The 15,857-nt window shown below is 39.0% G+C and overlaps 6 protein-coding genes across 6 annotated transcripts; all 6 read right to left on the bottom strand.

The window, feature by feature from the left end:
- Window positions 1–119: 119 nt before the first annotated feature.
- On the bottom strand, window positions 120–1,355 carry MRI1 (S-methyl-5-thioribose-1-phosphate isomerase MRI1; the record flags this gene model as incomplete). The annotated part of the gene is made up of 1 exon (XM_056231971.1): window positions 120–1,355. One exon carries the CDS (start codon window positions 1,353–1,355, stop codon window positions 120–122), a length of 1,236 nt encoding a protein of 411 aa, XP_056085736.1.
- A 243-nt stretch (window positions 1,356–1,598) lies between these two features.
- Window positions 1,599–9,083, bottom strand: HOB2 (Hob2p; the record flags this gene model as incomplete). The annotated part of the gene is made up of 1 exon (XM_056231969.1): window positions 1,599–9,083. One exon carries the CDS (start codon window positions 9,081–9,083, stop codon window positions 1,599–1,601), a length of 7,485 nt encoding a protein of 2,494 aa, XP_056085735.1.
- Window positions 9,084–9,618: 535 nt separating this feature from the next.
- Window positions 9,619–10,446, bottom strand: RRG8 (Rrg8p; the record flags this gene model as incomplete). Its single annotated transcript, XM_056231968.1, has 1 exon — window positions 9,619–10,446. One exon carries the CDS (start codon window positions 10,444–10,446, stop codon window positions 9,619–9,621), a length of 828 nt encoding a protein of 275 aa, XP_056085734.1.
- Window positions 10,447–10,852: 406 nt separating this feature from the next.
- SKDI16G3730 (uncharacterized protein) lies at window positions 10,853–11,158 on the bottom strand (the record flags this gene model as incomplete). Its single annotated transcript, XM_056231967.1, has 1 exon — window positions 10,853–11,158. The coding sequence occupies one exon, from the start codon at window positions 11,156–11,158 to the stop codon at window positions 10,853–10,855; it is 306 nt and encodes a 101-aa protein (XP_056085733.1).
- A 27-nt stretch (window positions 11,159–11,185) lies between these two features.
- Window positions 11,186–14,227, bottom strand: RGC1 (Rgc1p; the record flags this gene model as incomplete). The annotated part of the gene is made up of 1 exon (XM_056231966.1): window positions 11,186–14,227. The coding sequence occupies one exon, from the start codon at window positions 14,225–14,227 to the stop codon at window positions 11,186–11,188; it is 3,042 nt and encodes a 1,013-aa protein (XP_056085732.1).
- Window positions 14,228–14,845: 618 nt separating this feature from the next.
- ALE2 (Ale2p) lies at window positions 14,846–15,793 on the bottom strand (the record flags this gene model as incomplete). Its single annotated transcript, XM_056231965.1, has 1 exon — window positions 14,846–15,793. The coding sequence occupies one exon, from the start codon at window positions 15,791–15,793 to the stop codon at window positions 14,846–14,848; it is 948 nt and encodes a 315-aa protein (XP_056085731.1).
- Window positions 15,794–15,857: the final 64 nt, after the last annotated feature.

Here is a 15,857-nt window from a genome sequence, read left to right as displayed (position 1 = left end):
TAGTAGAGTTTCTTTTTAACTTTCGAACAGGAAAGATAAGCGTTATTTCCCAATCAATATAAATCTTGACATTCGTCCTGAAAAAAGTACTTACTTCAAAACTTTAATTTAAATGATATCTAAAAAAGACTTCGTAGATCAAATTCACCCTGATCATTCTTGGTAAATACTCCTTCTTCAGTAACAATTCCGTCAACAAACTCATGTGGAGTAATATCGAAAGCAGGATTCCAGACATCAATCTCAGGCGGGGCAATTCCAACCTTTCCTGAGATGGGATCACCTGATGCATTCAGAACCAGGGAACCATCTTCAGGATTAACAACCGTACCAGTGACTAATTTGAATTCGTCGGGGTTACGTTCTTCCACAATAACGTCACTACCAGTTTCGGTTATATTATCGATAGTTGTTTTAGGGGCGACTACAAAAAACTTAATTCCAAATTGCTTACAAATTACAGCAAGTTGTAGGGTACCAATTTTATTTGCTGTGTCTCCATTGCGGACGATTCTGTCAGCCCCGACAAAGGCCGCCTTGATTGGAATTGGACTGGTACTAATTCTATATGCGATGGAACTGTCTGTAATCAAAGTTGATGGAATTTTTTCGTAAACAAGTTCGTACGCGGTCAACCTTGACCCTTGGTTATAAGGCCGTGTTTCCAATGGGAATACATGGTCCATCTTAGGATGTTTTTCATCATTCGATCCTGAACGTACTTTTTGAGTCTTAGCGAGTGAATCCTTCCACAAAGAACGGATAACTCCCAAAGCCGTGCCATATCCAGAAGTCGCCAAGGAACCAGTATTACAGATGGTTAGGACAGCAAATGCGCCCTTGAAACCATCCTTTTCTAACATATTTACCAAATATTTAGCTCCATTATCACCCATTCTCATGTTATTTGCTAAATCATCATCTACTAACTTGCAGACGTAACTGTATAAATCACGGTCAAAAACTTCGAGATCATTTGAAGATTTCAATATGTTTTTAATCTCTGCAAGGGAATTCGATAAATTGACCGCTGTTGGCCTGCTGCTCAAGAGAAAATCCAACTTTTCGTTTACCATTTTTTTTATAGATTCCCAGTTTGACAAATTGTAAAGTTCTTTAACATTGGAAGTTATGTTACATTTTATTAATTGGACTTCAGTCAAAACTGATAGAGAACCCACAATTGCAATTGCCGGAGCACCTCTCACTTGCATTTTTTTGATGACTGAATACCCATCCTCAATTGTGTGAATTGGAACGAATTTAGTGGTATATGGTAAAAGCAATTGATCAAGTATCTTTACCGAAACTCTTTCTGGATTTGATCTGTTGAAACTAATAGCTTCCAATGACATTTCTCTTCTATTAGAACCTGGCTGACTGCTTTGATAATGAGAGATTTTGCTATCAAACTATTTTCTACCCACTTATTCGATAGACCAAGAATTCTTTCGCCAGGCATCATATCATTCATTGACGAATTGAAAAAAAAAGATGAGCGGCTTAAAAAAATCTTGCTGACTTTTATTATTTGTATGAAATACAATTACTATGTAACTGAAGAATATTTACAGAAGAGATACACTAAACGTGTTTTCTCACTTATTTTTTGGACTGTTACTTATAACAGGGTAAAATGGCTTTATTTCCGCATTTATATCATTTTCATCATAAGCTGCATCTGAATTTATTGATCTGGCGCCTGAGGAGGAAGTGGAGAAATCAAATGAATCAGGATGTCCTTTGATTTCGCGAATATGTGAAGTGTTACGACTTTCGAAATCGGGACTTAGTAGCCGGTGTATTTCCATTGAAGTTTTCTTCTTATTCTCTTTTTTGTGCGGCAAAAATTTGTTACCGATTATATTCCCCAAATGTTGTAAAACTATCCTTACAACGTCTCTCTTCAATGCTGTGAAAAATTCTTCCCTTGACCACAATTTATTGTGATATTTCAAGACAGGAACTCTAACAATCAAGTCATTAACATCAGTCAAGAGGCTGTGAGAACCTTTATAACATACGGACATTAAAGTTTTTCGGATTACAATAGATTTTACGTTGAAAAATGTTCCTGATCGCTTCACCATTTCATTGATGTTGTAATCAGGCTGCACAAAAAGTGATGCTGATATTTTCCTGTGATCATCTTTTCTCTCTCTCAAGCCTCCTTTGTTGCTTTGAATGCTGCGCAAATCCCAAGAATCAACATCTTTTGCATCGTTTGCAGATAAAGAGCCATTAGAAAAACTGTGGCGCAAACCTGGGGAAGATAAATGAAATGAACTGGTGGAAGTTCGTGGCACCTGATCTGGTGAACTAGGCTCTATGCAAGTTTGTTCTATCTTTGGAAAAAGATAATTCATAAGTTTCTCAGATGTTTTATGATCCATCTTGAAAATCAACGGTTGTAAGGAAACAATCAAGTCTTGCAAATCAGAAATTCCCCCAACTGACGGACCCAATATCCAAAAAATCTCCGCCATCGGGGCATTTTTATTATAAGATGAGTTTTCAGAAAATGGGGCCAGCAATTCAGTGTAAATAGGATGTTGCTGTTGATTGAAACACTGTAATGAGGAAATAGATACTTTGTTACTATTGGTACCATCGGAGGTTTCAGAACGAATAAAAGTAGAAGGTCCAAGCCCAATTGTTACAAAAGGCGTCTTGCTTCCATCATACAACTCCCATATCAATTCATCAGTTCCAACTTGCCATCTTAATTTTTTCTGTATAATTCTGTTACCGCTCCCCATCCTGTCATAAGTTTTCTTGATTGCCGTCATGAGCAGCGTCAACTTTAATGTACTAGTTTGTATGTCGAAAGTTAATTCTTGGCCTGATTTCCTGAATAGTCTTGGATCGTGAAGTTTCAAATATGCTCGAGTATAATACAGCTCTTTAATCCTGTCTTGTAGGGCTGTGACAACAGAGACATCAAGGTTTTCCAGGTTATTTCTTACCTCATCGGTGAATAAAATCCTGGAAAGTTTCTCAACCTTCTCATCCAAGGATGAGCCAAAAGAAAGTAAGTCCTCTGCGATTGCGTATACAGCACAGTATTGTTGACAGTCGGAAGTAAGAATCAGTCCTGGAAATGCAATACGAAACCTCGAATCACAGGAAAATGACGATATGTTATTTGCACTAAAAAATAAGGGGTTAGGGGCAACATATGTCAAGAACATTGATCTTCGCTTCAAAAAGACATGCTTATCTAATAAGGAGCCGTCGAAACACATTTCAAGGGGAATCCATGGGGGCCATACATCAGACTCTTTGTCTAGACCATATCCATTTTTATGAAAGAATCTGCCTTCAGGGCCATCCAAATCTTTTTTGAATAGTGTGAACAATTGTATATCCTTTGAAACAGCAGAATAGCGAGTTTCTACGATGGTATCAACGTCAACAGGAATTCTTTTCCCTGATTTCCCATACACTTGAACTATATCAATAATTCCCATTTCTATATCTCTAGCCGCTAAAATAACCGCCGCATTCCTTTCAACGTCCGACTTGATTTGTACTTGTGGGGAGATGAGCCTGAAAAGGTAATTATCAACATAGTCAAAATCATCACTTGGAACATCCCTGATTAGTTGTTCGAAATGCTCAATAAATTCCGAATTACTAGCCAAATCATCCTCAAGCATAGATTCATAGTCCTCGATCGATGTCCTAACGCCAGTCAAGACATTTCCGAGTAACTCTTTCAATATGCTTACAGATTTATAAGTCAAAGCAAATCTCATAGACTTCCGTTCAAAAGCGCTGGAGGCATATTCCAAAAGGTGATGCCTGATATTATTGTCAATTTTCAACTCGATATTATGAACCATAAACCGGTTGTCATAAGTGGACTCAACTTGCAAAGCAGAAGCTTTTCTCATTGATACAAAGGATTCGACTGTATTGGTTCTTAATAATGATATTCTAGTTGGAGTCGGAATTACATCATCCAGATTATCGTCCTTATCGGTAAGTGAGCTGGAAACATCATCATCACCATCAACATTTTCTTCAGGAATAGCTTCTGAAATTTTTAGATCGCTCAAAATAGTGTTGACTGTGTGTAATCTATGCCTTAGTTCAGCCACCTCTGCCTTTATTTCACCTGCTCGGCCTTCTGAGCTCTTTTTCACCAAACTTCCGCTTTTTTTTGATTGAGTTGTGCTCAATGTGGTCATCAAGGCATTTAATTGTTCTTCTATTTCTTGTTTTCTCTCTGTCGCTAACCTTTCCTGCGTTAATTCTGGGTGGTTCTTGCCTATCAGACAATCATGCGATTCTTCAGTACCGAAAGGATAAGCTAGCACATAGCCATCATCGTTTACTTTTCTAAAATAAGATATCCTAGGTGAGTACAACAAAGGTATTGCTTCTAATTTGAGTGGAAGTGAGGAACCTAGTGGTACTTGATTCAAATCTATATAATCTTCAAAATCGTACCAGTCAGATTCACGTAAGTGCTCAACGTCTTGCGGAGAGATAGGACGCGACGGCTCCTCCTCAAGTATACCATCAAGACCAGTAGTGAGAATTCTCTTCACTGCTTCCTGATCAAACATTGTGGACAAAATTCTAATATCTGCTTCAGCACAGTCAATCTCGCCCCTAGACATTTTAAACTTCCACACAGGCTTCGATTTATTTAATTTCTGATTCGTATGGGTCAGTTTAATTTTTTTTTGATGTAGATCAAACTTCAAAGAATCGAATCTACCCTTTAAACCGGTGAAAGTAATCTTGCTATCTTTTTCAAGATCGTATTGAGTAGTAATGTGTCGGTAAATATGTGTGACCATTAGTCGCTTCAAATGTAGCTGATACGCTATGGTAAATAACGAGCGTCCAAACTTCATCTTGTTTTGAAGCAAATCTGTGAATAAACGTCCTTGCCTAATAGGGCCAGATGTGTATGTATGGAATAAGTTCCACCACTTGAAAAAGTGTGTTAGGGCGTATGGTGCAAGATAAAGACTATTCATCGAACCATGCTCCGAAGAGTACACGCCAAATGACATGTGAATAAAAGAAGTTCTAAACCCTCTATAGGTATCATGATGATCTAAATCTGCAATTCCGTCAGGATTCATTAGCTGAATTTCGTAATGAGGCCTGTTTGGAAGAAACCTCTCCTCGTCGCCAGCCCTGGATATATCACCTTGTTCAAAAAGTAAACCTAAAGTCCAGATTACTCTTCCATCAAGTTTCATAAAGACTTTATCAAACTTACTGACCTTGGCGAAATCTGGCACTGCCAACTGAAATCTTTGGGATTCGATCTTTAAAAACTCTTTAGGGTCTGCAGAATTGTGAACATAAATTGTGGTACCACCTGACCAGCAGAAAGCTAGGCCTGCACCATCATCAGTAATCTTATAAGGATCATGTGAACCTTTTATGTTTAAATGGATCTCACTGTGCACTGAAAATTCATACGTCCACTTACCATGTACCAAATATCTGAATTTGTCCCAGAATCCTAGCTTTTGGGATGGATCGATAAGCGGTTTGGTTAGAAAGTCAAACCAAAGCATTAAAGACTCATAACCAGGTTGTAAAGACTTTCCCCATGTTATTCTAGCAGGAGAAGAGGATGTCACAATCGACCTGATATTGAAATATGTTTTGACCGAATTAATAGTACGAATGATGTGCGAACCATATATAGTGCTGGCGCTATTATAGGGCATTTCCTGCGCAGACCTAACAAAAGGAACATAAACGGTTTGAAGAGCACAAGGTGCTGGCATTTTCTCAGCAAATATGACATCACCCGTGGTAAATGTGTCAGGAAAAGATATTGCAGGTATGGGATAATCTCTTAGCCGCAACTCCCATAGAGTACTTTTAATTTTGAGGCCGAGTATAATGAGCAAAGTATACTTTGTGGTCTTTGGGACTTTCTTTCCGTACTCATATACAAAGTTCATATAACTGTCTAAAGGGAAAGAAGGACCACCTAATTGGAAGTCGAAATCTTTCACAACCAAGTTAGCAACTGTACTAGTTTTCTGTCTAGTAAACAAGTGATATTTTATGCCAAGTTCTTCACGGCAGATAACGCGATAAGGCATACCATAAAAAGAGAGTTTTGCCTTCCTGTACCTAGCAATCCACGACGTTGAAAAGTTTTCTAGCAACCTGAGGTAAGCTTTTTCTTCATATTCCTGATCGTTGGCATAGAAGTCTGGAAAAAAAGTTTGACCTCGGGAGGCGTCATACAATGATCTCAAACGTACATTCATATCTTCATATGTTGATAGTTTTTCTTTAAATTCTTCGAGTTTCTTTAATCTCTCACGTTGTTCTAGAACACCAACCTTCAAAATCAATCCTAACTCTTGCTCGAAAGGATCTTCTTCAATATCGATTAGAAAATCTTGAGAACAGATACGGAAGTTCGATATTTTTTTGGGAAACTGCCGTTGAGGATACAGTCTTTCAAATTCATGCAAATTGGAAAATGCCAGTTTAATCTGCTTATAAGATTTATACAATGTAACGATGTTATCAGTTATCATGTAGAATCTAAAGTGGTACTCTGTATGAAAGTGAATCAACGAGGAATCTATGGCTAAAGATTTCTTGTGGATTGAGTCTTTTATATTCAACTCAAAGCCATTAATATTCATCAATGAAACGTATACTTTAATATGCTTCACATAAACGGACACCACATACGCAGATAATGATGAAATTGTGAGTTTTTTAGTAGAGTTCGAAAGGGCAATGTTTTCTAATACCAGGAGCACCTCTGCATCATGAGGAAGCGTGACCTCGATGACAAGTTTTCCAATATCTACCCCTAGCCTATCTAAAATGTCAACAGAGTTTGAGCCGCTCACGGATGCCTTACTTGGTATTGAATTGGGGCGAAACTTCATCCATATACTCTGAATATAGAACAAAAGCCAGATTATATTCACATCCATCTTCAACTTGATTTTTGGAAGTGAAAAACGAATTTCGCTCAAGTCGTTAAAGCTCAGTAATAAGTTGGTAAAGCGAAAAATATCATCAGGTACCGATTCGTGAGCAGTGTCATCCATGAAACGATATACTGATGCATCTACAATGGTGAAATTTTTTTCTTGGTTGTCCGCTAGTAATATCGATTCTGTGAGCACAACTTTAGCACCCCTAGTTACGTCAGACAAGTTGAAGTTTTCTGCCTCCACGGGGTCTAGAAATTTTGGAAGAAAGCCAGATATCAATAAAGAGCATGAGATATCCTTTACTCTAAGCTTCAATGACCAATTGAAGTTTTTATTAACCTTTTTCGAATCCTCCATTTTTTTATTTTTTACTTTATAAGCTGCATTCCTTTTTTTCCTACTTGATATTAGTAAATAAATTTTATCGAATGCGCGGCTTAAAGTATGTAAAACTTCAACGTTCTCAAGGCTGACATATGAATGCCGTAGTGTCGACTGAACATTCAATTTAGAATTGGAGAATTCATCCAAAAATGTGTCTAATCTTTCAAAACCACAAACTGGTATAGACACCGGACTAGCGTCATCCTCTGTTGGAATTCTCAGATAAGAGAGTGATGTACCCACAATTTTAATGTAGTTAGATAATTGGTCGCATACTAAGCCTTGCTTGGCAAATGGCCAATCTGGACACATAGCCATCGGATTTCCCTTCTTGGAAGACATAGACATATTATTACGGCTGAAAAGAGCGTGCATGCTGAAAACCTTAAATGTCACGTTCTCTTCATCTGATATGTGTAGCCTTGATATAAAATTTGACATCAGCAGTTCGAAGTTGAAACTGGGCAATCGATCAATATCTAAATCTAAAATACTTAATGACTTACCGTCTGAGCTTGTATCTGATGTAGCTCCTGAAGTATCAAATTTATCAACCAAATGAAGGATTTCCAGCACTTGGTGTATTGTGAGAAATACTGAAGGATTTATGATGTTTAATATGGACGATATCTTTGTTTTTTGTAGAGGTACGTCGTCCAGTAAAAATAGTAAAATATCAGACGTCAATATCACATTTCCAAAAGGAATTCTAATTGCAGTGTTGCCATCAATATCAATAACAACAGCATTTGCAGAGAGTGATAGTTCAAAATCACCCCATGTAGGTTTATTTAAAGGTAAAAGTTCCAGAGCGGAAACGTTATTTAAAATGGAAATCGATTCCAGGTAAACTTGAGCACTTGAAATTCGTATCGTAAACTTTTTCTTGTAAATAAACTTCACGTTTTCTACCTTGAGATCCAGGATATTCAAAGTCTTTAAAGGATAACGACAAGGCCTCAGCATCCTACGATATACAGAGAGTATTTCTGCCTCTGCGCTTGCGCAGGAAGGCTCGATACTATCTTCATTTGGAATTTTTTCTTTTTTCTCTGGAAGGTGCCAGCAAACGTCGCTTATCTTTAGACTCGATTTCCAATTCTTCAAAATAACCTTCGAGCATTTGGTATCCTTGTCATTTTCCTTTGCAATTTTACACACCATAAAAAAGCCAGTATGATTTAAGGTATCATTTGTTTCGGAATGGGTAAAATCATGCAAAAATGCCTCCAGCTTAATGGTGTCATCATGCGGATGTGATATCGTTATAGATCCGATATTTAATTTGTATGTTTTTCCATTCGGTACTGTCAGTGCTAAAGTATGGAAAAAGGTGGAGAATGAAAACACAAGTTTTAAAAGTGATAGAATTCGTTTGTTAATTACAAAGGTAAACGTTTGATCCTCAGGATTGAAGTACGTTTTTGAGTCTCTGGTTGGGTGAATCATAGCATCACCACGCTTCTCAAATAGTTTCAAATCGACATTGTGGAACACGATTCCTGGTTTCCAACTTATTCGCAAACTTATCTTACCAATATATAGTTCAGCAAAATCTGTTAAGATACATACTCGCCTTATTGAAGTACCAAAAAAGTATCCAAATGAAATTTTTCGTATCGTGGAATTGCGTAGCACCAATATCCATGATACAAAGGAGCTTGTAATTTTCTGAATTGATATAATGGAAAGCATAAAGATTAAAAAAAATTTAGAAGCATCCCAAATCTGAGACCACGGTAACTCAGACATTGCAAAAGTTTCTTGTAACTGGCAGAATATTTTAACTGCTCGGTATATGAACGGTGAATCTACTCGAGAATATTGATTAGTCAAAATAAAAGCGAAAGTTTTGCTTTCGAATTAAAGCCTTTTTTGTTCAGAAAGTATGTGATTTGGCGTTCAAAAGAAGGATCTTTTACGATGGGTAAATTATTGGTCGTGCTTTAATATATGATTCATGGGTATGCCTTATGAATATAGCTTGATGTCACTATTTTAAACCACCTGAAGAATGAATTTACCCTTAAAAACTTCCACTTTTATCAATCATACAGCCTTGCAGGTAGATGGCGAAGTGATGAACTCTGGAACACTTCAGAGATATTTTGCGTAGATGTGCGGGATTAAGGGTCTAAATCCTCTCGCCCGCGGCGTACAAATTTTTCACTTTCGGATTATAGAGTGATGCCATTTTTCTACAGCCAACTTTGTAATTCATTGAACAGAAAAGGGCATTTTCCAGCTATATATCCCGCTTTCCTCCCACTTACCTTCAAGAAAATAGTTACATCAACGAGAACAATATAATCCTGTAGAGATGTTTGATAAGATCCTTGTCATGGTCAGCGTCCAAGTAGATCCCCTTATTGGCTTCATCTTTATTCATGGTGGCTTCCAATGCTGGCGCTTGGAGACAGCTCAAGTTGAAAACGGACTGCGTAACTCTCAATTCACCATCTTCAATTCGTTCTATCTCAATTGGCGCTGTATTTGTTTCGTCGTAGGTAACTAAAACTCGGTTCTTCGGAGAAGGTTCAACGTTCGATGCTTCTGTAAGTCTTGCTCTTATAAGTTCCAGCAATTGATTGCTATACTCTGATATGAATGTAGAGGTATCTAAAACAAGCTTTTTTTGAGTTGAGCTTTGCAATATTGAGAGTGGAAACCAAGACTTTCCAGCTGCCAAATTGTCTCGCACAATTGATGCTGAGTTCAATATGTATGAACTTTTGCACGGTCTGGAATACTCTAGTATAGGAACTAGTTTGAGTTTGCTGTTTTCAGCAATGTGGTCTTTTTCATCTGTGGATACTACTTTCAATGGAATGAGGAGCTCTCTGCAAGACTTTAGTTTTGAAATTTTTTCTGCCCTCATTGGGGAGGCTAAAATTCTGCCATAAACGTTGTTTCTCAAATTAAAATTTTCTAAATGATTTTGTATCATCATTTCCTCTTCATCTTTAAAGTAAATCTTTCTGCGCTTACCAGACCATTTCTCGAAATTTGTCACAACCGGAGAAACGTTAGTCGCTGACTGCCTACAATTTAGGTTGGCGCCCTTTGCCGGGACATCTATGAGTAGTTTCTTGTATAGTGATTTAGGCAAACCCATATTTTGGTATTGTGGAGGTCAGAAAAAATGCCATTGACAAGATAAGACTCAAAACTTTTGAATAGTCATCGGATATCAATGCCGATTGCACATTGCCAATCCCTCTCTCACGGAAAGCTCGCGCAGCAAATTTGACCGAAAAAGTGGAGATTAACAATTCTAATCCCAATGTCATTTTAAATGAAGAAGAAGAAAGAGAGAAAAAAGTATCTTTCTCATTCACGCATTGCTGTAAAATCAAGTGATAATTTGCTATCCTGAAATGTTTAAAGTTTTGTCCTTACAAGAATATTGATTTACCTATAATTACATGATAACTGTCTACGAACATATGGATTGATTTAACGTAATTAGCTTCCTACTCTTCGTTCCATCTGCTTCTTCAATTCCAGTAGCTGATGGGCTCCTACTTTCTATCAGTAGCATGACTTGAAGCCTTCTTGTGATTTATTCCACTATTTAATGAATCAAGTGACATGCTGTTTCTGTGCACTCTTATTGGGTAAGTCTTTGTAGTTTCGTTGTTGGAAACAGACGTAGCAGACCTATCGTTAGTACTGCCGCTTTGGCCCGAGTGAAAAATCTCATTGTTAGATCGAGCAGACACAGGTGTAACCTTTCCTGCACTAGATATTTCTTTCAAGTAACTGTGAGGAAGTCCAATATTTCTAGATTGCAATGGCTTCTTTGATCCTAAATTTGATTGTGACATAGTCTTCTCGCTAATGTAATTCAATCCTCATTCGTTCGATACCACCCTCGAAGCAGATTGCTGGGGGATGTAGCCTATACGACTCTTACGAGAGCCGCCGAGATTTTGGTCTCTATCTTCCTCCAATAAAGGTGACTCATTTTCAAAAGCTGAAAGTTCTGATCCCCTTCTTGATTCCGAATTACAATTTAGCGGGATTCCAAAATATCCATTTGCACTGGCGTCCAATGGTACACAACTGGGTGAATCACCAGGTGAATTCTTCAATGGTGAAAGTGAGAACGGCCTGCGTTGATTACTAATAGATGAAACACTAGAAGCACGAGATGATTTATGGCTATCATCAAAATACGCACTTGCCGGAATAACAGCCTCAATGTCGTGATTACTGATAGCTATTTGAGGTACCTCTCCAGAAGGCGATGTTTTTTGAGGCGAGAAGGTTGATAAACTATAGAAGTTACCTGCTCCATTGCGAGGTGAAGAGGGCGATAAGGGAGGCATTCCACCTTCTCTGCTAATGGCACTTTGTGAGGAGTTATTTTTTGTTTCACCAACTATAGCCAGATTACCATTTTCATCAATGGCAGGTGTGTTGACTTTAGACCTATATGCGGAATTCAAAGCGTCTGCCCCAACGTTCGCAGTCTTCGGGATATCTATATACTGGGGACGGGGACGGTTTGCTTTCTTCCTTGTATTTAGCATTGAAGTAGAGGAGGATGACGTTGTACTCTCGGGAAGGCTGTTTACTGGTGTGGTCGACATTCTGTTTTTGAGGCTTCGAGAATCTTCCCCTTTATTGTAACTCCTGCTCTTAAAGACCTTTTCTTCAATAAAGCTACACCTTTCTGAAGTAGAGTTGAAGCTTGTAAGAGCTTTCATATCTTGAACCCATTTCCTAAAATTCTTCAGTTCTTCAGAAGTTGGCTCGGAACTACTAGAGTAAATCTTAAACGTCCATTCGACGTGCTGCTCATCACCTGCCTTACTATTCACACTAGACTCCTTCACTTCTAAAGACTTCCTTTTAGCCTTTTTTTGTTCTTTCGACTTGGATGACCCCTTCAAAAATTTTGGAACGGACACCATCGAGAGAGTTGAAGGCGTCCGTTGATGTTTCCCTTTGGTTGTAGCCGATGCATTTGTTGCATCTGCCAAATTTGTCGTGGTATCTAGTGCCGTTACTGAAGACGCATCTTCCGAGAAGCGATGACTAGCATACCCTTGTAATGTAAAGGTTATCTCGGAGCTCTCCTTCAAAGAGCAGTCATTCAAAGACAGGCTATTCACGGGACACAAATTTGAAGAGCTCAGCCCTTTTCTTCTTTTGGGCAATTTCAAATCTTGGGTTCCATTGCTCGAGGAGTGACTGCCAGTAGCTGTACACTTATCATTGGCGAGGGTGATGTCTGAATGTTCAGTGGTCCTATTCCTTGAATGAAATGACTTGTTGTCCAAAAAAAAATCGCTGCTCTTGAATTCATGAAGATAATTTGTAGTCAATACAAAATAACTTCTACTGAAATAACTAGAATGTTCTGTTTTCCTGAGTAGATATCCCACCCTAATACATTTCGCCAATGGCGATTTCATGTTAGGGTAAACGATATCAGAAACTTTTCTGGGTTGTGGCAGAGGATCATTTGATTTCAAATCCATCAGGCAAGTAGGATGGTGAGTAACAAAATTATCCCATTCTACAGCTGGTGGCCTAGATAAAATACCTTGCTGGAGTTCACGACACAAATTTTTGACCATTAGACGAGCTTCTGAATCAATCAAAGCTGAATAGCGTTGTAAGGCACATTGGATTTTGGAATAAACAATTTTCTCCAATTCAAGTGCGGCGGATTGTAGATTTATAAAGGCTTCTTGTAGGTAATTTTCTTCCAGCAATTGTCTTTTCAATTGTAAATCTAGTTGCAACTTTAAAAGATATGGGTCATGTTTTGGCTTTAATTTTTCCTTTTGTTTATTATTAGGGTCGCATGCTTCGTCTAAGAACTTCACTGACGCAATGTATTTGTCTAGAAGTTTATTTGTTACTTCAATATGATCGCCTATATTGGTCTTAAAGTCGCCGTTTAAATCTTTTATTTCTTTCATTTTGGCAGTCAGATCTTTACGTAGCTCTGCCAACTTGGGAATAAGGTATGCGACGATCTCCTTCGAGATTTTATATTGTTGATTACCTAAAGACAAATGATATTTTTTCAGAATGACTTGAATGTCTTGGATGGATCCGGACCCAAATTCCATGAAACCGGATGAGGCAGATGTTACCTCTTCTATGGCTACTGCCTCAACAGGTTGCGACTGCTCCGCATCTACATGAGATTGGCTGTCTGGTTTTTGAAGAGCGAAGGGGACCGACTGAGCTTTCTTGGTAGGCAGCTTCGAGACAGTTGGATCGACCAATTTGTTTGATCCTTCTTCTAGGTCAGTGAGAAAAGCAAACTTTACGGCATTTTTCAGTTGGTAGTTGATCCTCGCAATTTGTTCTTGAGAATAGGCAGCTTCTCTTAAATAGGCGATCAAGCATTTCAATATCTTTTTCCACTTGTGGAATCTATCAGTTAAAATATCGGTCGGATATTCCCTGACAAATTCCGTGGAAACCTCGTAAGCGTTTTCTGCCTCTAAATCAGAAGGATCAGCCTTGTCCTTGACGTTTTGTCCCTTTGCCTTCCTTTCACCCTTGGGTGATTTTTTTGGAATGGGCACGTTGACATGATAAAGCGACCTGGATTCTGTCTTGGGTAATATATACTCGTTTAGTTTTACATCTTTATTGCCCTTACTATCGAGCCCATTGGTGGGTGTGGGCATGGCCGGATTTCCGTATGTCGGCTCATTTTTCAGCGTCAATGAGTCAGGAATCATGTTCATCAGATATTGTGAGTTTCCAGAATATAGGGACGCCAGTTCATCGTCACTATTTCCAAGTGAACGGTAGTTGCTTGGCGGCCCTAAGTTCCTGGAAGAACCCGGAGTAGAACCCGGAGTCTCCAACTGTTTCGAGGAATCACGGTTTTCCTGCTTGGGAAGCGCAAAATAGTCCGACATCTATTAAACGGGTCTTAGTTTTCTCTTGCGATTTCTTCCTTTTTGTACTTCAAACCATCAACAGTAAATTAGTATAGAGAAGAAGACAGTCCTCTCTATAAATCGTTTCTTTTTGGGGTTTCGCGTAGCAGGTCTTGTTGTAACGTTTACTGCCCCACTATCGGAAGAGTTCTAAGAGTTTTAAAGAAAGCACCCAATAAATCGCAGCTACTTGAGCTCCAATGATGGCAACAACACCCCTCCTCCTTGAGTAGTGAGCTTTTTCGCCTCTTGTGAAGCAATGGAAAAATCAGCTTGCGGTCAGAACGGCGTTATCCGACGTACAAAACCACCCCCAAGTCTCGTGATGATAGAGTTTCAGATGTCTTCGTGGGAAAACAAGGTAGCGCGATCTCTTATAACTGGGTTTGCTGGTTCCAAACCTGAATAGCATGGAGCCAATTAACGTGGGGTCAGTGAAATGACGTGAAGTGTTCCGCTTCCCCCACAAAAATCCGTCATATATCGAAGTTGCATTTTTGCCTGTATTCTTTTAGGGTTTGTAATGCTGGCATAGCTTACACAAAGTTTATAATCTATATACTCATATATGCACATGTTGACGTGTGCTTGTATGAATCAGTTTTCATTTTCGGTAACTTTATCTACGGATTCCCCCTTCTTGAAGACCTTCAAAGCCACAGAAACCATAGTGGAGAACCAGATGACATTTAAGACGTCCAGTACGAAGTTACCTGCAAGGATGACGATGGTGTCGAAGACTAGGAAACCGGGCTCGTTGCGCACCTGGTAAAAATCGTAGCATAACTTGCCGATTTGGAACCACCCCCAGGCAATTCTGGCTAAAAAGAAGATGACCATGAGCATCATATTGTTCAACAGAAGCAATAGCGAGCAGAATTTGTTTTTATGGGGTAAGAATTTGATACCGAACCATCTGAAGTTCAAAGATGGGTTGGACAATTCGAACATCATGAACACTGGCGCATAGTATTGGATGTACGGCTTTAATCCGATGCAGAACACGACTGTAGAAACTATTCCGTGCACAACGAAGGGAAAGGTGGAATACATGGCGGAGATGTATATGTCCCAAACGAAATAACCAATGGCATAGATACAAATGACTTGGGTTTCCCGATTTTCCGTAAACACTCGGGAATGTGAGGTTTGGTAGGGCTCGGCTGAGGCCTTTGGATCGAGCAAGAACTTCAGGGAGTAGTACAAGACTACTATGCTTTGCATAAGGGATATCAAATGAACAGAACTTTGGTTGACTGAGGAAGTGTACTTCTTTTCATAATGTTGAGCAGACCGTTCTGGAGTTGTCTTTTCGTCTTTCCGGGCGCCGTGCTTTTGGTCGTAGTTCAGCTTCCATCTGACCAAAGGTGGGAACAAGATCCACTTACCGAAGAGAAACCACATATGGTAAAACAGAGCAACGTAGACGATTGAGTGCAAGTTGGAGAGAATCGCTTCCGACGTGATTATATTGTGATTCGCTAAGAACGGAATCACCGCGGATTTGAATAGTTCCGGCTGGGGAAGCGCCAATAAGATATCCATTGTCTTCTGCAGGCACTTTTTATCTTCTTGGTCTGGCCCTTTTCAGACCAAAAATCAGAAATAG

Source organism: Saccharomyces kudriavzevii, assembly GCF_947243775.1.
Source record: "Saccharomyces kudriavzevii IFO 1802 strain IFO1802 genome assembly, chromosome: 16".
Taxonomy (NCBI): domain Eukaryota; kingdom Fungi; phylum Ascomycota; class Saccharomycetes; order Saccharomycetales; family Saccharomycetaceae; genus Saccharomyces; species Saccharomyces kudriavzevii.
This window is presented reverse-complemented; position numbering and strand designations above follow the sequence as displayed.